At 38.2% G+C, this 25,207-nt stretch overlaps 1 protein-coding gene across 6 annotated transcripts in view; it reads right to left on the reverse strand.

Annotated features, from left to right (window-relative positions):
• Nucleotides 1-25,207, reverse strand: part of MYO16 (myosin XVI) — a 368,841-nt gene that overhangs the window by 260,477 nt on the left and 83,157 nt on the right. For all 6 annotated transcript variants that reach the window (XM_010394347.4, XM_039550108.1, XM_039550096.1 and 3 more), the window contains exon 2: nt 8,320-8,583. In XM_010394347.4, the coding sequence (XP_010392649.3) occupies nt 8,320-8,545 (226 nt within the window). In that variant the 5' untranslated portion in view covers nt 8,546-8,583. The remainder of the gene's footprint in view (nt 1-8,319; nt 8,584-25,207) is intronic.

The following is a 25,207-nucleotide window of genomic DNA, read 5'->3' on the forward strand; positions in this document are numbered from 1 at the left end:
GGGCTTACCTACATAGAAAACAAGCAACACTATTCTTACACTTTAGAAATCTGTGATTCAAAGAAAAATCCAAAAGCTGAATTTCTAGGAACTCTGTATCAGCTTTTAGAGATGATCAACAAATCCTTCAGGGTGAACTTACAGACACCCAAAACCATCAAATGGGAATCATGAAGTTCAAACACGTATCTCAGTTTTTATTTATTCACAGCTTAAGCATGTGAAACAGGACTGCAAATAGTCCAGTACATACTCCTGTTTTCAAAACACAGTAGCAGACATACTGATAGCATTGAGATTTTCGTACAACAGTTCACTATTCATTCAACTTTCGACAGTTTACTATACTGTAAGCAAGACCAGCTGGATCCAATTTGCCTCTCAGGCCCCTTCCCCAGGAGAAAGCCATGCCAGGCCAGACACTGCTGGAGATACCTGTGGTGTGTGGACAGAAGAGTCAGTGGGACAGAGAAATGCACCGAAAAAAATGGCTCTCAAAGCAATCCACAGGCAAAACCTCATGACAACATCATAACTCCATTTGATCAAAAGACAGATAAATTACACTTGGTGTGAATCTCCCTGCTCAGGAGGACCTAAAATAGAGGGATGCTTTGTCTTTAATCCCTCTTACAGGCAGAGGATAGCTCTTCCAACCAAGGTAGTTCTGGGCACATGCAGAGACAAAAACTGCAGCTGAAACAAACCAGGAAAATTTCACGGCTAAGAGAAAACTAGTCATGGAGCAGAAGCACTCCTGTGGTTAGACAGTCCACGTGGAGAACAAAAGGGATGATTAAATCTACACCCTCAAGTCTATTCTTCACTTTTTGATATGTCATTCCTTTTTCTGTGAGCCTTACTTTTTCCAAATAAATAAGCGTTCTATATTAGTAATCATACATATTTTCATCAACAACAAATCATTTAATATCCAGTTCTCAGCTTTACCAAATTACTAAAAATGTAAACACGTGGACAAAAAGCACATATGGAATCCTGTAGGAATTCAAATGCATTCAAATTTAATCTCCCTGTGATTTTATGATAGCTTTTGAAATGGGCTGCTTTAATTACTAAACATCTGTTACCCAATAACTAAAGGCATTATGTTTCCCTGCGTCATAACAAAAAGATGCCCTGTGTTGCTGAATTCAGCACACATGGAGCCAAAGAAAGTTAACAACCATGCTGAATCTATAGGTTTGAAGCCTTGCCCTGGTTTGAAACGTGTCTCTACCTTCTGGGCCTTTGGAAAAGCTTCTTCATCAGTGGGTGGGTTGATTGATGCTTTATTTTCTATACACAGGACAAATTAAATCACTAGCAGCATGTTGGACAGTCAGCTGCATTAGTGTCATCCAAACTTACAGACATGATTCCCAGTCCAGAATGCATGAATCTGTCTTGTGAAAGCATTAATTTACAGTATATACTTTTCTTCCTTTCCAAAAGCCCCAGTTCGCAAAATTTTTGTGTACTTCATTAATTTCATATGCTCTGATTAGTCTCTTGACTTCACTGTTCAGAGTTTACTGCTTATGTCTCTTAAGGATTGGACAATAAATATTAAATTGTATAAATTATCATACATGTGTTTTGTGATTTCTTCTACAATAGTTCCTAGAAAACCAACATTTGTAAATAGTCCCTTTTAGATTACTGTCTAATGTACATTTCCCTCCTCTGATTCAAGGGAAACTAACTGTAAAATCCAAAATAGCTCTGTGTGGGGATGTCTCCCTATTATTACATGCATAATGAATTCCATTTGCTTTCCCAGTAAGATAAAAATAGCCTTTAATGAAGTTTAGAGTGAGAGTAAATAGTAATCTGAAATTAAAATATATTAAATAATGCTTGAACAACCCTGAAACAAAGAACTATAAGATCTGAGAAATCTTTGATTTAAATTTTAAAAATGAGCATGCTAAAATAAGGAAATTCAGAGTATGCAATACATTTTAGTTCACCTGTAGTTCTGTTCTGAATGTTCTTGACCATTCAGAGTTTTAAATTCGTCAAACTGAAATTAGATTAAATTGATTATTTTTGGGTTCCCTCTTCATGATGTCACTATGCAGCACCTTACTAATCATCGTTATTTGTCTCATTTCCTAATAACTCAGGTTTTGGCCCAAGCTTTAATTTGTTTTTATCTGGGAGCTTTCTTTTGTCATGAAGGTTACCTGTGCATGCTAAACACACTGGCTACTGTTTGCCATTTTATCCTTCTCAGGGTTGGAATAACTGCTAAAAGTGAGATTTCCCAAAAGCAAGTGTAAAATCAAAAGAAATCAAGAGTGCATTGAAAACTGGGAACAGTTACTCAGATTACACAACCAAATTCTGATTCACCAACAGTATTTATACTTCTGGCCTTTATGCCCTTGGTATAACACATGTATAACAAGTGGGTATGTCTACATATATATATATATATATAAAATATAATTATCCCATGCATTTAATTTTCCTCATCTATTATTCTTTGTTATTATTATTATTATTATTTAGCCCTGCCTCATAAGAAGGCTGAAGCTGTGACAGTATACAAAAGAAATGCTAATTAAAGTACCTTTGGGAGGAGAATGGAATGAAAGAAGGTAATATTAAATATTAATCATAAGAAACAAGGCAGGAAGATTTTTAAAGGTGGAAGCAAATAAGAGTGGATTATGATAACTTGGGATGGCACAAAAGATTAATCTGAACTTTCACACAGAGATCCTTCTCTTTTCCAGTCACCTTTTTTTTAAACTCAAGATGGAGTTATTTTTGCCTAATTTAAGGAAACTCTGCCTTAATTATAAGAACCTAACTTGAGAGATTTAATGTTACACTTGTTTTTCACCTCTTTCCTAAACATTAAGCATAATAATGTGTTTTATTACTTTGTGTTTCTGTAAAACTTTTCAATTACTAAAATTCTCTGTCTTTAGTAAACACATTCTTTTTTTCTCTTTCAGTCTCTTCTGGTAGCAAAGACGCCTCTGAACTTCTGACACACAACAAAGCAATCCTCACCCAAGGCATTGGTGAATTTTAAAAGCCAGGCATTGCCATGCTTGGAGCCTTGCTTTCTAACCATTCATCCCAGCATGTGCAATAGGCAAAAATCAGTTTGAGAAGAGGAGGTATCATCGAACACGTAAAAAGGTAGGCTGAAAGTCAGAATCCTAACAGCAGACAGGCTACCTGAATATATTCCCGTTCTTCTTAATTATACAGGTGTTTGCTAAGAAGTCTGTGTTGCACACTTTTGCTAAGAAGTCTGTGTTGCACACTGTTGCCTGACAACAGGTTTCACATAATGCAGCCTTGCACTCCTGTCACTACTGCCCACACCCTGCTTCTTCCAGCTGTTTAAAAAGACTGCTGACAAGGTCAAACCTGTTTGGTGAGGATCAGTAAGTTTGCCCTGATATGTTTGCCAGACACAGTCAGTGCAAACCACTGCTTTCCAGGATATCTTGTGTGTAACCAACCAAGCTGTTTCTACTGGAAAAAGGACATTAAAGCAAGCATAAGCAAGCCTAATGTAATAAGATGCAAAAATAAGAAGTCAGTTAGTAGATTTGAAAACAATGCAAGGACATAATAAAAACCTGGTTTATTTCAGCTCAGTTTTAGCCTCAGTTTTCTGTTTCAGATTATTTTTTTTTCCAGGAATAGGAAGGATCATTATAACATCTCTGACACATTCTCCTAACTATTGAAAGCTAATGGTGAACTCATTGCCACCTTAAATTAAAGATACGTCCTTCTTTTGAATAGATTTTGTTTCCCCTCCCCAAGCCCTCTTTATGGCCCAAAGCTGTTCAGATGTAAATTACAGTTCAGCACCAGCCCCACCTGTACCCCCTTTTATGCTCACTTACACACCCTTTTACTTAATGTAACTGCAATTTATCGTAACATTGTACATTATACAGTGCTCATTAAAATAACTAATAATACTAAATAATGCCTTCCATTATATTGATTATTCCAAACCTTTAAAGTATCAAGATACTATCAATCTCACAATATTACATCTTTCACACACCTGGAGATACTGGCATCACAGGAGGGGAAGTGAGACAGGATTCCTGTTTTCTTCCCTGCACTATGAAACTGCTCTGCAGTCAATCAGCTGGGGCTAGGACCCAGTCATGGGAGACCTCTCCCGACAGTGAACACTGCAGGAAAAGTAGGATATTGGTATCGTCCGCTTTTTAAATCACCTTTTCCTGACATGCCCTGGTGAGAGAAGGGAGAGTAAGGCTGTCCCCAGCATTCTATCTCTAAAGGCAAAGGGTCACACTGGCAGCTCTGCAGGGTTAGGAAGAAGCTCTGGGAGAGTTGAGGAGGGCTGACTGAACCAAGCAGTCAATACAAAAGGACCAAGAACCATTACTAGAGACTCAGCATTATGCTAACACTCACTCACCCTGGCATTTCTGCTATTTAGAATCACAATGCTGTCACGGAATCAGCATATTGCTCATCAGAAGGATGAAATGGGTTTAAATAGGGTTTAGGGAATCTGCATTTGCCTTTTGTAATGCTGATTTTCACAGGAGTACCTCTTTTGTCTCCAGACTGAATCTGATGGCCCTCTGCACTTTGTACCCTGACCTACCCCGACCTGACAGCAGGCAGACTTTATGGTACACATCATGACTGCATTACAATTTAGAGGTTTTATAACAAAATATACTTACTACATACAAAGATTTTCTGACAATACTACATTTTGAGTAATGCTGCAGGATGACTGAGAAGGTGGGTTACAGAATATACCAAAAGATGATAGAAACTCAAGCCAGTCCTGTAGTTTCCCCCCCATGTTAGATTTCAGGTACAGGACTGTCATGTCCACTTTTAGCTACTGTTTTAGTTGTAGCAAGCTTATCTATCAGTTCACATTTATTCAAAGCAGCCACTGTTTCTCACTGCTGTCAGTGCCAACAACTGCATCACTACCTCAGGAAGGATGCATACCCCTTGTTCTCCGGAGGCCCAAACACAAAAAAGATCCATTTGACTACCTTGTATTTGAAGCAGAAACTCAGACTGGGACTTGCTCAGTTTATTTCCTTAATACTCAGTTCATTTCCTAGTTGCTTGTAGATGAGTCTCAGCTGATGTGCAGGCTTAGCAAATACTGATGTATGACCTGTGTGTATCAGAGAAGATCTGAGTCCACATGGTAATCCCACATGTAGGTGCAAGCATGCCTAGTCCACAGTGGGAAGGAATGGGATGCAGAAGCCTGCTTGGCTGCATCTCCCATTTTGCAGTACATTTATATGACTGACGTCAGCAAGATAAATTTCCTGCTGTCCATTTTTATTAGGGATTTAACATCTCACAGAAGAAAAATACATAGGATTTATAGGAAAATTAACTAGAGGTATTCCCTTGCCAGCTGTAAAGATGTACAAAATCAGGGTCAAAAAACAGCGGACTCACTTAATCATCAGCTTCTGCTTTTATATATGTCAACACTGAGAGTTAATAGTTGCAGAATCTCCCAAAATGCTCACTGCTTGTAGTGTGGGTGAATGTGGCCCATCAACAGCAGTAAAAACATATTGCTTTAAAAGAGAGATGCTGCAAGGAGACAGAGAAGGAGGATTCCCCTTCAATCTCCCTGGGTCAGATAAAATACTGAAGAACAGTTAAGAATAATAACAAAAAAATATAGTTAATAATTTCAAATGTCTCCAAAAAGAGCAAAGATACATCATTTCACTAGTTTTTAACTTACTGAGAAATCAAATGAGCATATATTTCATTCTTAAATTTGAGACAAAGGAGATCACCAGTAAAAATTTCTCAAAGCCCATTCTAAAATTAATTTTAGAGCAAACTAATGATCACTCCTGTTAGCATGCAGTAACAGCAATGCATTTGGTGCCCAGCAGCAGCTGCTATAGTAATTTTGGAGAAGATATATTACATTTTTCATTAATAACAAAGACAATGAATTTGCAAGAGTGAAATTCTGACCAGATTGAGTTGTGAAATGTCTCTGCACCAGCCACATTATAAATTCATCTTTATATATATATTAATGGTATCCAATTTATCTCACATACCAAACCAGAGCTACAACTCACCACTTCAGAATGTGCTGTCTAGTCTATATAGTTTATGATACACCAGCAAAAATGAACCACTGGACTTCACTTGGACAACTACTTCTATCCCATTGTACTGTTGTGCCCTCTTTTCACATTCTATACTACATTTTTTTGCATTTCATTAATAGAACTGCAAAACACCTTTCTTAGCTGTCTTTTACACCTATCGAATGCTGTTGATTGCTGAGCACATTTTAAAATATGATTAAATACACAAGAGAAATGGGTGGTAGCAAAAGCCCAACTTGCCCAGCTATACCTGTTTCAGTGGGATTACTTCAGGCTGTGTCTAGCTGACCCTTATGGATTGACTCATGACTGTTTTGGGGCACTAGCTGTACTTCCAAACCACATTTTCCAGTACAGTTTTACCTGAAAGGGATCTACTTTACATCCTCCATAAAACAAGACCAAACACAGTAAATTGATGTGATATTTATTACAAAAGAACATGTCTAATTTGAACAGAAATTCTAACGTAGGTATATTCACTAAAGAGTCACGGTTGGGTGTTCCACAGCAACAATAGAAGGAAAGCGGCTTTCATGTCTGTGAGTTTAAACTTTGTTGTTGTTTTGGTTTCGCTTTTTTTTTTTTATGATAATCATTCTTAATATAGCATTTTTCACCCCAAAGCAAACAGGTCCTGGGAACATTTGGCTAAAAAACATCAGACAGGCACTTGCAGGTCCCCAAACTGCCTAAAGACAACAATCACACATTTTCATAGTCATGGGAAAGGACCATAGGCAACAAATTCAGGACTATGTTATCTGCAGGCTATTTGAGCTCCTTGCTTCTGGGGACCTATTTTATCTGTTTCAAGTGCAGGACACCATTTCTGGTTTTCCTCAACTTTTCTTTTGTCTGCCTGAGGTATCTTCCCTTTCTGCTTACGTTATTCAGTCTCAGCACTTGCTGAACTTTATATTCTGACTCAGGTGCAGCTCAAGGCCAAGTATAGACAACACAAAACACCGTTGATGCCCTACTCCACTGCAGTAAACAACCCACATTTCTTCAGTGTGAATGTCAGAAATAGCCTCAAGTATCTGACTTTTACAGAATGTTAAAAGTCATACCTAGTATTCTGTTTGGTTTTTAAAGAAAGATGGAGCTATGGGAACATAGAAGAAGATCTTCCTTTATCATTCCTACACGCTCTAGGAGAGTGCAATGAAAGGTTGTGAATTTTATTTATAATTTAGTTATAAATAATGCCCTGTGCACTGACTTGAAAAGAACTTTTTGATCCATTTCCTCTAAAGATCTAAATGTGTAGGACTCTACCTCAGTGATAAGTAATGATAGTTAGAGAAAATGCACAACACAATGGAGATTCAGGAGTGAGTAAACAAGACATACCTAATAAAACTGATAAAAATTAGGAGAAACTTGTCAACTTTTTTGCATGATGTGTGTCTGTCTCAGAGTGTCCCCTTTTTACGCTGAGGTGATTACAAAGAACTGCCATAAAATCTTTTTGCAAAGGAGGTGCCAACAACATTGTATCAGATCTTTTCTTACATCCCTCCCCACCACACAACACTATGGGGATTTCTGGGGACTTCTAAAACTTGGGAGACTCTTACTGCAAGGTTTGGTTTACTTCTGAGGAGTAAATTGCGAATTCCTCAGGTTACTATCAGCTGCACCAGGGATTCAGACAATGCCAGGAAACTAAAAACAGAACCCTTATGTATTTGAAAAGGACATAAACATAATTTCACAAACAGAGAGGTGACCTATCTGGTGTGACTATGGGTCAACATCATCTCCTTGCTCTAGACACTCCAGTGTCACTAACAGCAGTATCCCTTACTCCAGATTTTGGCTGAAATGAGAACCTAATTTTCAAAGTAACTTGTGTTAAATTCTATGGCTCATGTAAGTATGTAAGAGGCCACATATAATCACAGAATCATAGTCCTTACTTGCTTTGAAAGATATTAGTTTATATTAATCTCAAATTCATTAGGTTTCTGAGGGTTTATTCTCCACACCTTGTTCATTTCAGTAACAAGCTGTAATATGTTGTATGCAATACATGCTTGCATATTGTATTGAGACAATCACTTTATGATTAGTATTTTGTATTTTACCTAAAGATAGGTGAGCAGAACAAGTAAGCTCCTCCCCTGGAGCTTTAACTGTACAAAGGAAAATATCGTACAACATTAATAAGTACCTTCTTTATCATCATGACGTATGACTGCATCCTGTATCATATCAGCAAGATTAAAACGAACTCGTTGATTCTTTCCATGTTTCAGCTTCTTTCCATAGCCCTCCCGTTTTTGGAAAGCTTTTTCTCGTTCATAATATGCTTTTATTTGGTCACAGCGCATCCGCTTGACCAGCCGCTGCCGCTGGCCAAGGGGAAGGGACTCCAGCAAGCACTGCTCAATTTCCATCTCATGGGTCCGAAAAACATTACATAGCTGGAAACAGCCTGGAAGAAATTAAACATAAGCAAATTTAGATCATGCTTTCAAATGTGCCATGAAACCTCCACCAACTATTTTGTTGTTCTAACCATGTGTAAGTCCATCATGTGAGCTCCTCCTACTTGACCAAGACTGACTACAGAGAATCTATGTCATTTTCATTTACTTTTTGAAAACAACACATAACTCATTCCAATAAATCACTGATGCATTTTTAAAAAGCTGGCTAAGTTCATGTGAACAAATGTGAATAGAAGGAAGTCTGAAAGTTCCAACGTGTGATGGGCAAAATACCTAAATACTTCAAAACAATTCAAGTGGGTCGCATTTGCTTACAAACAAGAAACTACTATAAAGAGTAATGCTAGATTGATGCCCATGCTTCTTTTTTAATCATTTTTATCTTGCTTTAGGTTGGCAAATTCCTGTATTCAGTGAGAAGAAAAATCATCATATCATAATTTTAAGAGTTCATTAGCATGCAGTGGGCACTCAGGCAACTACTTCTTAAAAACATCAAAGTCATTTCAGATTCCTAATCACATGTACAACTTTTTTCTATTTTTAATTATTTTTCGTAGTACAGAGCCCTCAAAATTGATCCTTCTAATGAAACCATCAGATACTGAAACCTTCATGCAGAAACCAATCACAAATGTGAATCAGTTGAATCAGTTATTCCTAACATCCCCAGCACTACCTTGAAGTCAGATTCTTCTTTTGTTTTTACCATTAAATATGGTATTTTTATTGACTTCGCAATAACACTGATGTTCAAGTATGTTCTCTTTTCCACTGAGAGCAAAGACTGTAGGAGACTGAGTGCTGCTAATTGCTTTTCAGGGGACTGTTATGTTACAAAAGGAGGCTAGTGGATTGTCAGATAATTTTATTGCCCAAGTCCTTGAAGGTGAATCCACATCCATCAAAAATGTGCCCACTTACCTGCAGTAGGGCCTTTTGATGTGGTGGCTACAGACCACAGACCACCCCATCACTTCTGATTCTCATGTTCTACTTTACATATATGAATTTCCTTCATATGGGGGCTAAGTGCTCAAATTTGTACTTTCTAAGGACTGACAGCAGCCCAAATGAGGGAGGTTTTCTCTCCATAGTTTGAAGGAAGACCTTTTGAAGGAAATACAGACTCAATTCACCTTGGGAAGTTAAGAAATACCAAAATTAAGCATTACTGTGCAACTTTAATTAGACCCTATATTGTCTACCTGTTTTGTGTAGTTACATCATCAAAGGATCCCTATCTCATTCAGGGCACACCTGAGTAGTGCTGACTAAATGACCATTTTGTTTTCTCCTTGTTGGTTGATGCCTATTTATTCTACTGAATACCATTCAAACCCTGCTCTGAAGGCATAATTAACAATCTCCTGACAGGATTTTGTAAAGCTCACATCACCACAGCACATAAAAACATCACAAATACGTATTTTTTTTCATTTAAAAAAAGGACAACAGAGCATTCTTATCTGCATTCTCTACAAAGGAACTGAAAAACAATTATTTTCTTTTTAAATCCCTCATTTTGGGTGTCCCATTCAAGAATTTTATGGTTTTTTCTTAAAGTGTTTTGGTTTGCTTTAAAGGCATTCTATTCTATAACCTATTATGTATCAAAATTCCAAAATAAAATATTATCAAAATAATAGTCTTAGGTCTGCATGCCAGTCACTCTATGAATTCTATGTATAACATTACATATTTTTTTCTAAATAATTTGTTATATTATTTCATAAATAGAAGATAATATAGATAATATATTACATATTATATATTCCATTAGATAGTGTATGTATTTACTATAAGTTACAAGCCAAGGTCTCAAACAAGACTTCCCAAAACTGAGAAGCACACATTTATCCAAAAAGTGCCCAGAGTGTCTCGTTGGGAAAATCTATGACAGAAGCAGACACAGAATACAATTCTACATGTCAATTACAATTCAGTCAATTACTTTTAACATAGGCTACTCTCTCCTTATAATTTCTGTTCCTTTCTTAGCATGCCCTTCTAGTTAGAAGAACATGAGTCGTAAAACTAAAAATTGGAAACAAGTATTGGCTTGCATTAAGCCAAAATACAAACCCTTTCTTCTGGCATGTCAAAGCCAACAACTACTGCTGTATAAAACAAAATTTTCCACTTGACATTAAATGATATGTTTCATTTCATAGCAAAAATTATATGTTTTATTTCTTTTATTTCCTTGTTGGGAGACACAAGGAAATGAAAGGGTAGCTCTGTAATGCTGCAGAAGATGTAACTTTATTCCTGGCTTCAATCCCAGTGTTCAGAGCATTCAATCCCATAGAAGAGCTACACTCAGACCATAATCAGCCTGAGGTAGTTTGCAACTGCATCTTCTTTCTCTCATTATAGGACTGTGGAATAAGCAAACTTCAAGTCTTTTCTATTAGAAGTGTTCTGCTGTGTATAAAATATTTCAGTAGCCAAGCCTTTAGCCTACACAGGCTTTTTGGCTTGTAACACCCTAAGCTTATATCCTAACACTTCTAAATGTGGCTATAGTGCCTGCCAGCAAGGCTCACAGCCACAGAGGGAAAACCAGCTCACTGCATTAAACCGTTTTTGCCTGCAGCTGGGAGCCCACCCCTGCTCTGTTCATTCCTTCTTTATGAAGGGAAGAAGAAGCAGCCATGTGTGGGGAAACACAAAAGGTGCAAAGGTATTACAGCTGGTGGTTGGGTCAGTGGCTCTGACCCAGGAAGAGGTGACCGGTCCAGGGAGATGGTCCCAAAAGGAATCGCCTTCCTGAGGCCCGGTGTCTTCCCTCAGCTGCTGGCAGAGGAGCCCTTGCAGAGACTGTCAGCTCTTTAGTGATTGTCAGCTCATGATTTCAGCTCAGCTCTGCAGGGCAGCCTCCAGGCCAAGCCAGACCAGAGAGAGAGACGAGAGGCTCCTGTGGCTGGTTCCGCACGAAGGGAGCTTTATTGTTGGTCCGTACTCCGGCGAAGGGGAAAGCCAGGGACGACAGCTCTCTCTGTCCCACAGGGGCAGAGGCCTTAGCTTTTATAGGGATACAGGGGATGGGTGAAGGCCAATGGGTTACGAAGGATCTGCATGGGGTCTCCTAAAGGATTGTGGGTCTGTCTTTTCTCGCTGTGACCAAAGTGGTTGCCTTTCCAGGGAGTCCTGCTGGGCGATTACGAAATCTCTTATCTCAGCAGAGATCCCTCCAGGGCAGGGGCTGGGCAAACCCCACAGAAAGGATTTTAGGTGTGAGAAATAAAAGCAGGCTTCAGAAAATACAGCAAAAGGATTTAGGATTCAGCTTTGCCTGTGAAAACTAGAAGAAGATACAGTTATGCAGCACCAAGGACATTAAAACAATGGTTAGGGTTTCTAGGCTTGGCCTAGATAGATTTTGGAATTGCAAAAAAATATGCTTAGCAAGACAGATAAGTTTAAGCCTTATGATGGGATATTGTGCATTGTTATGTCAAGGCATAACAAGCCAGCATTGTATTCAACAGTCGTACGTGCGCTATTATCAATTGGTTACGGCAGCCTTCTGTAACTTTTAGAAGCATGCTGATTGGCTAAGAAACTTTTAAGAATGCTTTGCAACCGGGAAGTGTTTGGATGTCTCGGATGCATGAGCCCGGTACCATCTCTTGTGAGAGTGATGCCGAAATAAAATAATAAAAGGCTCCTGGAACGCTTGTCTGGGCTCCCCATTCCGTCTGTCAACAAGGATGCCGACAGCCATGCACTTGAGTTTCAACAGGCTGCAACTGAATTCGATGTTTATATTTTGAAAACTCAGCTGAAGCTGAGAATTGTGGCTGCTGTCCTAGTCATATCTGTAAATCTGCACTGTTTGCTAACCAAAGAGTTTAATGGTATTTTTGCTTTTCCTCATGAGCTTAGCTCATGTGCAGTCTCTCTTCTTAGGAGGAACTGGTAGTGCTCACTGCCATATCACAAATAAGACTGATGCAAGCTGTAGGACGTCTTTGCCATCACGCTGCTCTCCTCATCCAAGGCAAGAAATCAAACAAATCAGTTTAACATCTTGATCAAACACAGCACAGAAAATATGCTCTCACAGGCAGATTCCAGTTTCAGGAAGGATATTCCTGGCTCACTGTCCTCTGCCTCTCCCCTGGGATGACTTTCAGCCTGTACGAGTATTTGTCTAGCTGCTCTGTGAAGAACAAGGCTTGACTGCTAGAACTGGCCTCACACAGCAGTTCCCAGCCTGTGGCCAGAGTCAAAACAATTCAGGCCAATTGAGAAAAGGACTCTTGATCCATTTGGGCACAGGTCTCAGCTGAGAAGTAATGAATTGCAGATGGCATTCTCAGCACATCTGGAACCTGATACATCCCAGATGAGATCAGTATCTAACTGAGGGTATAACAGCTGCAGGTCAGCAGCCTCATTAGATTAAGCTTGGATTAAAAAACATAGAAATGCAGACAAGGCAAGCTCCCTGAATTAATCTTTCAGGTGCTCATCTCTGAGGCATTCAACATTGAGTCCCAGTTTTAGAACCAGGCAGATCTCTGCTCTGTGGTCCTACTGAGCAGGGGAACTGATGATGGCACAAGAGGCAGAGGTTCCTTCGCACCTTGAGAGAGCTCAACTCAAACACAGACATGCTTCTGGAGGAAATTCTGTGGATTGCTTAGTACCACATGAAGCATGAGGTTATTCACTAACACTGGATCAGATAACTGTCTTGTATACCAGTCTTGAAAGCCTCTGTTAATGGGCTCTACAAGTACTGGGTAAACTGTTTAAGTGCTGCACTGACTTCTATCAAAAACGCCTTGGGTTCTTTTGGTGGCCATTATCTCTTGTTACTACTGTCACTTTTGAGAAGACATCAGTTTTGTCATTTCTGTTTGCTATCCCAGTAGCCTTCCATTGCTCTCATTCTATTGCCTCAATGTCCATCTCACACTGAGGGGACCAAGACTAAACACATATTTGCAGGTGCAGTTTCACAAGCAGACAGTAAGTTCCCTCTATCCACTGGCCAAACTCCTCTGAACATAGCCCACTGTGTGGTTTGCCTGATTTATTATCAGTGCGTAGGGCTGGCTTCCATTCAACTTTGTGTCCTTTGTAACCTCTGCACACTCTTCAGCAGGATTGCGGCTCAAGTCAGTCAGCTCCCAGCCTGTGCTGAGGTATGGGGTTAGTCTTCCTCAGGCATGAAAATATGCACTTCCCTTCTTGAACTGCCCAAAGTTTCTGTCAAGCCAATCCTCAGGATTAAGCTCTCCCATTCGAAGTATGCCAACTACTCTGTCCTAAGTGAGCATGCCAACAGCAGCAACAGCTTCAGCTGTAAAGAAACCCTCCAGGAAAAAATAGTTGCTAAAATCCATAACTTTATTAGGTGGATGGAAACAGTTACTGCTTAGAGAATGACAACTCAGTCACAGTCAGACTCAAAAGCAAAGCTATTAGAGCCTCCTAAAAAGGTAACACGAGCAGTAGGTCTGTCCATCCTTTCCTTCTCCACACATGGGAAAACTGGCACAAACTGCAACACTGAAATGGTACAAGAACACTGTATAAGCCCCATTCAAACAGCAGAAGATAGATGGAAAACATGATTCCAACCAGGGCTGGTTTTCACTGTGCTGGTCAGGAGGCAGTAGGGTAACAGGAGGAAAGATTTGTGGGTAGGGAAAAAGGTTGCCTTCTGAATCTATTTGCTTAAGAGTTTATATCTCATGACATAAGATATCAGATTTGAAGATTATTTCATGCAGTTCTTGCCTCAGTGCATGACAAATTACACTGATGTGCAGGGATTTGACAAGGTCACTGTGATGGTCATGGTATACTGCACTGGAGAGCACACTGGCAGTGTCACCCACAAAACTGGAAAGGTTCACCAGGTTATCATTTATTTAATGGGATGTTCCAGACAAAAAAAACTAGAATAAACGTGATTTCCAGTATGTATATAGTTTTAAGGTCTGCATGTTCTGTATAAGCACACAATATAAAAAGCTCTATAAAAGACTGAAATATCAAAACCAGAGAAACTTTTACCATAGTGCATTGATTACTAACTAGTACAGGACAAAAGAAGTCATTACCACTGTACCAAACAGAAAAAAATAGAAGAAAAAATTGTTTCAAGGATGCTTGCTAGTGAAGAGCTGCTTCACTGACTGGGTCCACCGTTAACCACAAGAAAGAGAAGAATCATTGTTTTAAAACAACATGTTCATAAAATTGTAGCAATTTACTCACAGAGAGCTTGACATCTGCATCACAAGACAAATTACAGTTTTGATCGTGCCTGTACAAACAAGCGATTTCTGACTAAAGAGGAACGGTTTGCTTTGAATTGTCACTGGTTCTCACCGTGAAGAGGAGAGAAGGAATATTTTCTGACACTACAAGCACTAGCTCCTGAACAAAATGAAGAGAACAGGAAGGATGATAGGACATAAACAGAGAGGACGAATGTGATTGTTACAGAAATGTTCCTCCATCTCCTGCAGGTGATTTGAGCTCAAGTAACTTTACAGTAAGCAGGAACATTTTTGTCATACCTCTTTTCAGAAACCATATTGATACTGCTTTCCCTTATACTGCTTCTTGTGGCTTTATGACAATTAACTTTAGTCACTTGCTCTGGTATTTAAATTGGGAGACTAGTCATTCTAAAAAATGCACCTCAGATGGTAATTCACATTACATGGGGGTGATTATGTCCCTGCCTAATCTGGGTCACAGGTCAGGAGGCATTTCCAGAATGTGAAGGTGAATGCCTACATACATGTTCACACAGGCTCACATCTCTGCTCAGACATATTGTATTTTGACTTTACATGTGACTTTTCATTAAAGGCAAGCACACAAATCAAACTGCTGACTTTGCTTAATGCAGCGAGCATCTCAAATAAGGTGACACAGAATGATGGTGCATAATGCTTAAAATTACAATTTTCAAAATAGTAAGAGACATACTTACCTTCATTTATGCAAACATGCTGACTTGTATGATATTTTAAACAATGAATATTTGAAGTCCTGGGTATTTGCAAGACTATGGTCTTTATAGCATTGAAACAAAAAGGTTTAAAGCACCTGGAAAAATGGTAATCTGAGATTCCGAGAATGTATCTGCTTGACACTGCTACCAAAACCATAGCCTTTAAGCAGTTTAATTTAACTAAAGCAAAAAGGGTAAAAAACACTCTGACATATACACTATGTTTAGTTTGGATCCTTTGACACCTAGCTCCTATCTTGGTCTATCCTTGCCAAAGATATGATATCAGGCCCTTTTCACAACTGCAATGAAACACCTACATTCTAATTTAGAAAACTGAAATTGTCCTGAATTGCAGAAAGATAAAATAGTTCAAAATTTCAACAACTTCAATAAATGTTTAAATAGTTTAGCATTCATTCAACAAATTAAAAAAAGGCACTTTTTTCACAAAGTGCAGCAGCTCTAAAGCTTGCTAGCTAACCATAACCACAGTACTAACAAAGATATGTGGTGTGCGGAGTTTGCCAATGTGGGAAAGGCATGCAATGAGCAGCGAGTGCTTTGGCACTTACAGATTCAGATACACGGATGGTATAAATCAGTGCAGGTTCAAAAAGCTACATTAATGTGCACTCCATGCTCGTGAACAGAAGTCAGACCAGAAATCAAAGCACTGGCCCTTTCAGTAATGCACTTTGCTGTTATACATAATGACATTACTATACAGGAGGATTTTCTTCTACCAACAACGCATATTATTTAAATTTATTATTTAAATGTATTATTTAAATTTAATTAGAAATAGCAATTTATTAGTATTTAAGAAACTGAGATGAATTCCATATGAAATCAGTGATATAAATACTACTGTGTAACTGAAGTTGTGTCTGAATCACAGATCAATGCATTTTTTACGGGTGCTCTCTTCAGAAATCAGAAGTTATTATGTATTTTCTACTGATCTTACAGTTTCAAAAAGAAATGTGGCTAAGAATAGCCACAGAAAAGGCTAGCTTAGTTTAAATCCATCTCAAACTGAAACATTAAGGTCAGCATCAAAATACATGGATTTGAAAATCCTTTGTTCAGCACAGGGAAAATTACTTACCATTTGAACAACCTCTCCATTACATGTATTAAGCTGTGAGTGAAGGGTGGTGCTTGTAACCACTCAGCCTGACTTCCACAGCTGAAAGGCTTCCATCAGGTCAGTACGGATCTGCTCACCGTAGTAATGGACTTGGTCCTTTTTCTTTTTTCATGGTTCCCATTCCCACCCCAAAAGCAGTTAATCATGAGGGAGCAGTATACGTGCAAACTATTTACCTTGTAAAGAATGTAAAGAATTCAATTAATGCCAAGTCCTCTGAGAATAAATTACATTGCAGTAAAGGAGCTGATGTGCTTTGCCTATTCTTGGCTCCCCAGAGCTTCTTTTGGATGTAATTAGAAAGTTAGGGCTCTTAAATGACATGATACACAAAGCTTCCTCAATTTCTGCTTAACATCCAATTCTGTCTTTGCTGAAGAGCAATCTTGAGCACATTCAAGCAACCATCCTCTTATAAAACGCTATTCCTGTATGCTGCTCTTCAAGAGCCTTTCGATGTGACTAGACTGGTAAGTAGAAACTGCAATCAATTTCCAGCTTGATACCAAGGAAAAGTTACTTATCAGGTGCTATTTATCAACTCTACAGGCTTCCTAACAGACTCTGTTATCTATCTATCAGCAATTCAGTGAAGTTACAGTGCCATTTTCTAAAAATTTATTATATTTAAATCAAAGAATCAACCAGTTTGGGATCTTGCCATTGCAGTGATAGAAGAAAGTCTGAATAATACCTAATTAAATATAACAGAGGGCTCTGCACTGTCATTTGTGATTTATGCCATGGAGCAGTCTGTGGCATATGGAGATTTTATATTCTAGGTAAAATTCATTAACAGTGTGCCAGCTTATTCAACAAATGCAGCCAAACTGCTTGCCTGTGCATTAGCCTTAAGTGTAATAAAACACAGGTTACAAACAGATATGTATGGGGTTCTTCCCATCTTTTAGAAACAAAAAAAAATCATTTCTTGTGTCTGTTTTTGATGCGGGGAATTCACAAGTATGAATGGTCTGAAAGAAAGTCTGTAGATCCCAGAGCAGTAGTCCTCATCTGTGGATCACATCCAGAAACTACAGGAAGGCAAGTAAAATAAAAATACACTATCTGGTCAAGCTCATACTGTTTATTTTGGTAAAGCTGCTATCTCCATCTCCTTTCTACTGCCATCATCTTTCTGTACTCCCTTGGAGGATGAGACAAAGGTGCAGTCACAAACCCCAGCATACTTCAGGCAATTTCTCTGGCGAACATCAGAACCTTTCGTGAAAAAACTATGACACCATTGTCTGCTCTGGAGCACTAGAGTTTCCAACTAGAAAGACTGCACAGTCTCAGATATGTGTAAAACACATTAACCCATTCATCTCATAGACTATCCAGAAGAGATTTTTGAAGACAAAAGTCTGTGCTCAAGGCAGATTCAGGGCTTTATTGTAGCATCTTCAAATAATGACTATTCAGACAATAGGTTGAAACACTTCTCTTTTGGACTTTAAGTAAGTCTTTTGAGCAGTCAGCCATGAAACTTAGGGTATAAGTATTCCCTGAACAAAAAAAAAAAAAAGAAAAAGAGAAACAAAAAAAGAAAAAGAGAAACAGAAGAAAAAACTTGTCAGTTAAATGAGTTAAATGTTGTATACCAGCTCATGTTCACTAGCGAAGGTTCAAGCAGAACAAACAAAACACATCTAGACAGCACAGCACACAGGCTTAGTTCTCCTTTAATTATGCTGTGCTCTTGTGCTCTAAGACATAATTATCTTTTTTTGTGGCTTTTGCACAGTGTCTAAAGTGAAGACTGCACTGCAATGGAGAAAGGTATTTTACAACATAAACACAAAAGTGTTTATATATGTTCTAGTAAGTAGTAGGAGGGTATACGTAGGCAGGGAGCAGTATTTGAGGCTACAAAGCCTTTTGAAGTAGATGGAAGATTGCACAGGGGATAGAACATACAATGTGGGGGTACTTCATCTGCCCTGTCTATTGGGAGAGATCTCTAGATACCAACCACAGCCTTTGCAATAGAGAGGACTAGTAGGGACACTTCAAAAATTATCCAGTGAGCTAAATAACAATGCTGTAGAACATCAGAGGTCCAATGCCTTTCCTTCATTGTTTCTGAAGTGTAGACACACCCTCTGAAGCTTTTCCCACTGCCACCTTATCTTTCTTTTCCTGAAAACAAGGTAAGTGGTGCAAAGTGTGCGTGGCATTGCATTTCACCCAAGCGCCGTGGTTTCAGCCTGGCCACCAAGCCCCACACAGCCACTCACTCACTGCCTCACCAGCAGGATCGGGGAGAGAATTGGAAGGGTAAAAGAGAATTCATGGGTTGAGATACAGACAGTTTAATAGGGAAAGCTAAAGCTGCACACACAAGCACAGCAAAACAAGGAATTAATTCACTGCTTCCCATGGGCAGGCGGGTGCTCAGCCATCTCCTGGAGAGTAGAGACCCATCACACATAATGGTTATTTGGGAAGACAAACTCCAGCACTCCAAATATCTCCCCTTCCTCCTTCTTCTTCCCTACTTTTTATACTGAGCATGGCATCCTGTGGTCTGGAATATACCTTTGTTCAGTTGGGGTCACCTGTCCTGTCTGTGTCTCCTCCCAACCTCCCACGTACCAACAACTTCCTCCCCAGCATGGCTGTACAAAAACAGAAAAGGCCTTGGCTCTGCGTAAGGCCTGCTCAACAATGAAAAAAACCACCTCTATATTATCAATCCTGTGTTCAGCACAAATCCAAAACAGAGCCCTGTATTAGACACTGTGAAGAAAATTAACTCTACCTCAGCTGAAACCAGCACACCAAGAAAAAGAAACTTGGAGCATGCTTAGATTTCCTTGCAAGATATTTGACATGACTTGGTACCTTCTATGACAAGACATAATGGTTTTTAAGCTAAACCTGACATCCATACAGTAGAAAAGCCACATAACAATTTCTAACAATAATGAAATAGTTTTATAACATTACTAGGCAATGTAGCACTCACTTGTTTGAATAAATTGTGTCATGATTAACCTGGTTTTGAAACATTTTCCTGCAACTAGGTAATGAGTTTGGATATTATCATGGGAAGAAAAACTAGAAGATGCACACACACAAGTAACATAATCACAAAGACTTTGTTTCCTTAGGAAGATCAAAGCAAAATATGCTTATGTGTTTCCTAAAGCTTAATGACAAAGCAGCTAATTTTTTTTTTTTAAAGAAATAGTCCAAGTCCCTATGACAGGATCTGAAGAGAGAGCTTAAAGCAATCAGAAAAAAACAGTCATCTGATTAACACTGAATGCACTAACACATTTTTTAATACATATCCATATATAGACAACTTAGAAGACAAAAAAATTGGCTGTTTGAGCTAACCCTTATAACTTTGGGATCTATGAATTTATGTCACTTTTTATTTGGCAGTTTCAGAAGCAAGCAATGTATATTTGTTAGAATAATAAAAAATACTAATTAATGCTTGTCACTTGCAATGCCTGTGAGGAAATAGCATCAGAATATTTGGTCATATTTGAATGATCTAAATTGCTGTAAATCACACCAACAGCAAGTAAAACTCAATTAGCTCCAAATCCAAAGGTAGAACAAAAATGAAGAAGATCTGGGCTTGCCAAATGACAATAAAAAAAGATAAGAAGGAATAGTTGAGAAGTCCTCTAGAAAAAAATAGCTCCTTCTAGTCCTTGCACAGACCTCGCTGTCTTTATTTGGCTGCAATACAAGACTTGTGAAGTGACAACTAAGCTTTGAAGATAATAGTTATTTCCTTACAGTACGTTAAATGGAGATGTAATAATACACTGATCTCTAGCCCACACTGTCAGATATAGGATACAGAGGAGGGGAGGATGTGCACCTGGGAAGAGATGCACTGGAAAATTCTTCCTGTCACCACAGTATAATATAAAAGGTTTGTCACACAGGCACTTACCACAACAAGCAGTGAAAAACACTAAGACTCTCACTAATACTTGTAAATCTGCAATTTGGGAGAGTGAATTAACACATTGGTGCACAGTGAGAGGAACCCGAAACTACAGTTGCTACACCCGAAGATACTGAAAAAGTTGAGCAGCAGCAGCAGCAACAACCAACTGCTTGAATAAAGAAACAAAAAATCCGATTGTTTCAAAACCTGGGGCAGTTCTTTCATCACAGACATTCTCGGATATCGCTTTTTAGTCAGGAAATACGCCAGGGTTCAAGAGTCATACAGCATATGAGAATTAGAGAAAACATAAGAGAAAAATACATAAATCAAATTTTGCAAAAACCTGCATACATAAAAGCTAGTAAAGGAGTATGTGAATCAAGACAAAGAGGATATTGAGTATTTGTCTCATAGAGAGACAAATCATAGAGAGTCTATGATCATAGAGATCATAGAGATCATAGAGAGTTAAATACATAACATCATTTATACATCATAGAGAGTTAAAAGTCAAAAAGGAAACAATGGTCCACAGACCTAGCCATAAGGACTGGCAAGCACACAGGAAAGGAAATCCTATGCCAAGTGAACTGTGGTTCTACATGCAATCTAATAATTTACAGAGATTATTGTAAAGTAAATGCAGATGTAAAAGTAGTTTACCACAGAGTGGAGCTAACAAAAACTCTGCAGCAGGGCTAATATGCAGGCCTTTGGTCACTGTTCTGTGCACATCAAGGGACTGCCATTTCAGTTTTCAAATAGCAAGAGGATTGGAAACAGGCCTGCCTCCATTCTGCAGAAAGGCAACTTATCTGGAATACTGCATTCAATTCTAGACAGTCAAACTGGAGCAGTTCAAAAGAAACTACCACAAATGATTTTGGGGCCCGAGGGACTGATTTATGAGGAAGGATGAAAAGAATTAAATATGCATAGCTTAGCTAAGCAGTGACTAAGGAGAGAAAAGCTAACAGAAATTTAAAGAGTGAAAGGGAAAAAGAAAGGTTATATACCATAAAAATGAAGAGAATATGGAAGAATAAAATTAATTTTTTTACTGCAAATTTAGGCAGAGTACCAAGACAAAAAAAGCTCACATGGATGAGATTAACAGGTAAGATCACAAAATTCCTCATTTGGTGTACTGGGTGGACAGCCACACAAAAGTAGCAACATAGGCACAGCAGATCTATGTTTCTGACAATCAGGACAGCTCCCTCACTCAGTTCTGGCATCTCTGAATGGCCCTGTAAAGCCCTGTAAAGAGAACCCCTCAGTGAAGTTAAGAACCAACCCATGAGAATTTCTGGCATGTAAAGCCACACGACTGGCATCTGAAAGGCTTCTCTCCCTTGCACTGGGCGGGTAACTATTGGGCATGTCCTAGGTAAGCCTGGCTAAGGTTAGAAGAGCAAGGATGGTTGCTAGTCTGAGCTGGATCTTCACGGGTAAGTGACAATGAAAGCAGGTTTAGTGGCTTTCCTGACAAAAGAGTTTACAAAAGTCTCTAAGGTCACCTCCCACACCTGCCATCGAGTATTACACTTGTGGTCATATACTACTATACGACAGCTGTATGGGCATGTATATACTAGGAAACCAAAGTGAAGATAAGCATTATGACATTTGATTGTGAACACGTGCAGCAATGTCCTTTCTGGGTTAAATTACAATGGGGAAATACGGTTGATAATTCAAAGAAGCAGAAGAAGAAGAAAAAGAAGAGAAAGAAGAGAAAGAAGAGGAAAAAGAAGAAGAGAAAGAAGAAGAAACTGATCAGCTTGATCTCATTTGACCAACTGAAAAAAGCAAAGGATGTGTCAAAGGATGGACTCCCAGTCTACATGAGCACCCTTACTGAAGAAATAACAGGAAGAACATGAAAAATGCTTCACAGATGTTGATGACACTGAAGTAGAAATCAAACTGAAGTAGAAATTATTATTGCAACTCTGACATTACTGCTCACAAGACAGAAAAATGTCACTCCAAGACACAATAAATCTATATATTCATTGGAGATTAAGAGGAATTAAGTAATTTAGTTTGCCTTAAGAGCTTTACTTTTCTCAACTATGTCTATATGATTTACACATACCACTTCTGCAACTAACATCAGTACTGCAGCTAACAGAATCAAACAATTGTGTTGAAAGGAAAGCACCTGAAAAACAAGCTATTCAATTCATGTGCAATCTAAATATAAAATGTCTCTCCTTTCACATAAAATGATTGTTGAGTAAGGAATACATTGTTTTAATGTGGTTTTTTAGGGTCTCCTGCAATAAACTACCTAAAGACAAAAGTACTTTTCTTCCCACAAAGAGAGAAAAAAAAAGGAAATTTCTACATGCCTGCTTCCCTCCTTCCTCAGTTTAGATGTCAACATTTACGAAACTTTTTACAGGAGAAAGCTTTGATTCCTTTTATAGTAAAGGGATCACATTTGAAAGCTATCGATTAACTTTCGAAATATGACCTTAATACATTGGTCTATTTTCTGTAGATGGCTTTACAAGGTCCCATATATATTTTATATGTCATACTTCATAACAGGATTTGCACCGAATGGGACCACAGCAGGAGTCCAGCAGCCTGAGGTGGTATGGCCCAGATCTATTGCCTGTCTACGTGCTCTGAATATGCTTCCATCTCTTCTGAAATGTCATGCTACATAGAAAGACATTCACGGTAGGATTTACAGCTGAAGATAGCAGATTTTATATTTTCCTTTTTTCCGAGAATAACATTTTTTTTTTAAAATCATCTATGAAATGAAAGAGAGTAAAGTACACTTTCAACAGGAACATCCATATTCTAGCTGGATGAAAAGCTAGTAATAAATGACCAAGTGCTCTTCCACTTGTGTGTGGTGCCCTCCTGTCCACACTCCTTGCCAGGTCCCATTCTTACTGGTCAAAAAGAGGTTTAAAGTGGACTTGGTCAGGGCTCTCTAAATCACCTTACAGACAGGGGAAGTTGTCAGGGACTGTTGTCTTTCAGGGTACAAGAATGGCACTGGCAAGAAAACCAGTTCAGGCCATACTACTTGCATTTGTTTTCTGCAAGTGACAACAGACTGACCCATCTCTTGGCTGAGGGGATGTGCAGTAGTCAAAACAGTAGAACTTGCAGACTCCTCTTAGCAGGTCTTATACTGCTTTTCTTTTCACTGAAGGCATTTGCTCAAAAGCAAACAAATGGAAAATACATCTTGTAATAAATTATCAAGCAACATTTTTTTTAATTGGTGGTGCTCCTTTATGATATATTAAAAAACTTGCAACTCTTTATTTGCTCCAAATCAAACTAAGATTTGCTGACTTATTTATTTTCATTTGTTTAAGAACAAATTAGAATTAGTTCAATCTCAGATTTCACTTGCTTTAAAATAATCATGTTTATACTGTTGCAATTTTGATTCAGGTGTTAATTGAATTATCTACAAATATTTTCTGTTTGGTTTTATAACTTAGAAACTGTGCAAAATTCACCGTGATACAGTATATTAATTTTTATGAGACAAGAAAAAAAAAGTGATTATTTGGAACTTTCCATCAAGAACTGATTGAAAACGTGTCTTCTAGTCTCAAAATTTTCAAAAACTTTTTGAGGAAAAGTGGCTATATTGCTACAATTTCATAAATAGAAATAGAGAGGTTGGGGGGGTTGTGTTATTCATTTGGGGTTCTTTTCTGCTCTCTGTTCTTGCAGCAATCTTCTCAAAAACATAATATCAGAATCTGAAGCTTCACACATGCTGTGCCAATATGGTGAGAAAATATGGTACTTTGACCTTTATAATCTTCATTCATCTTATTTTTAGGGTGGCTAGATTTCTTTGCTGTTTGCAGAATAACTACATTAGAAGAAAAAAGCACTCCAAATACCAAAATTATATGGAATGTCTTTATAATTTCCTTACAAGCCGTCAGTGAAGTTTTCCACAAAAGTGCTGATTTTTCTCTTTACTGACAGATTTTTTACAGTGGCAAACAAAATAATGACAAAATTAATTGGTGGATGACTGCGATTTCCACTAAAATACTATAAATAGGACATATTTTTAGTAGAATACAAAGTTGGAAATTTTATAGTCTTCAATTGTCCAAGTTAATACTGCTCCTTTTGCTGTTATTTCAAAGTGTATTTTTCCAAATACCAATTTAATGTAAAACTTCATCTTAATATAATTATCAAATGTTATTCTATGTGGTTGCCATTGTTAGGAAAGTTGGTGTTACTGTGAGGTAAGTTTTATTTATCGGAAACCCACTTAGCAAATTATTAGACTACTATTACAAATGTGCCAAGATAATTGGCTTATTGCCAGATCAAAATACATTTTTCTAACTATCATTTTCTATGTCTGCATACTGATATAAAAAGTTATTTTTTATCTCTTTCCTGGCACCCAGTGTCATGAATCTAGAACTTTTCAATATTTAGATGAGGTAGAAAATTAGTTCAAATTAAAAAAATCATGTTGTGTTTCTGTCATTGTCATGTGAACTCAGGAACTGGAGAATAAAAATAGATGAA

The sequence above is a fragment of the Corvus cornix genome, chromosome 1 (genome assembly GCF_000738735.6).
Source record: "Corvus cornix cornix isolate S_Up_H32 chromosome 1, ASM73873v5, whole genome shotgun sequence".
In the NCBI taxonomy this organism is placed as follows: Eukaryota; Metazoa; Chordata; class Aves; order Passeriformes; family Corvidae; genus Corvus; species Corvus cornix.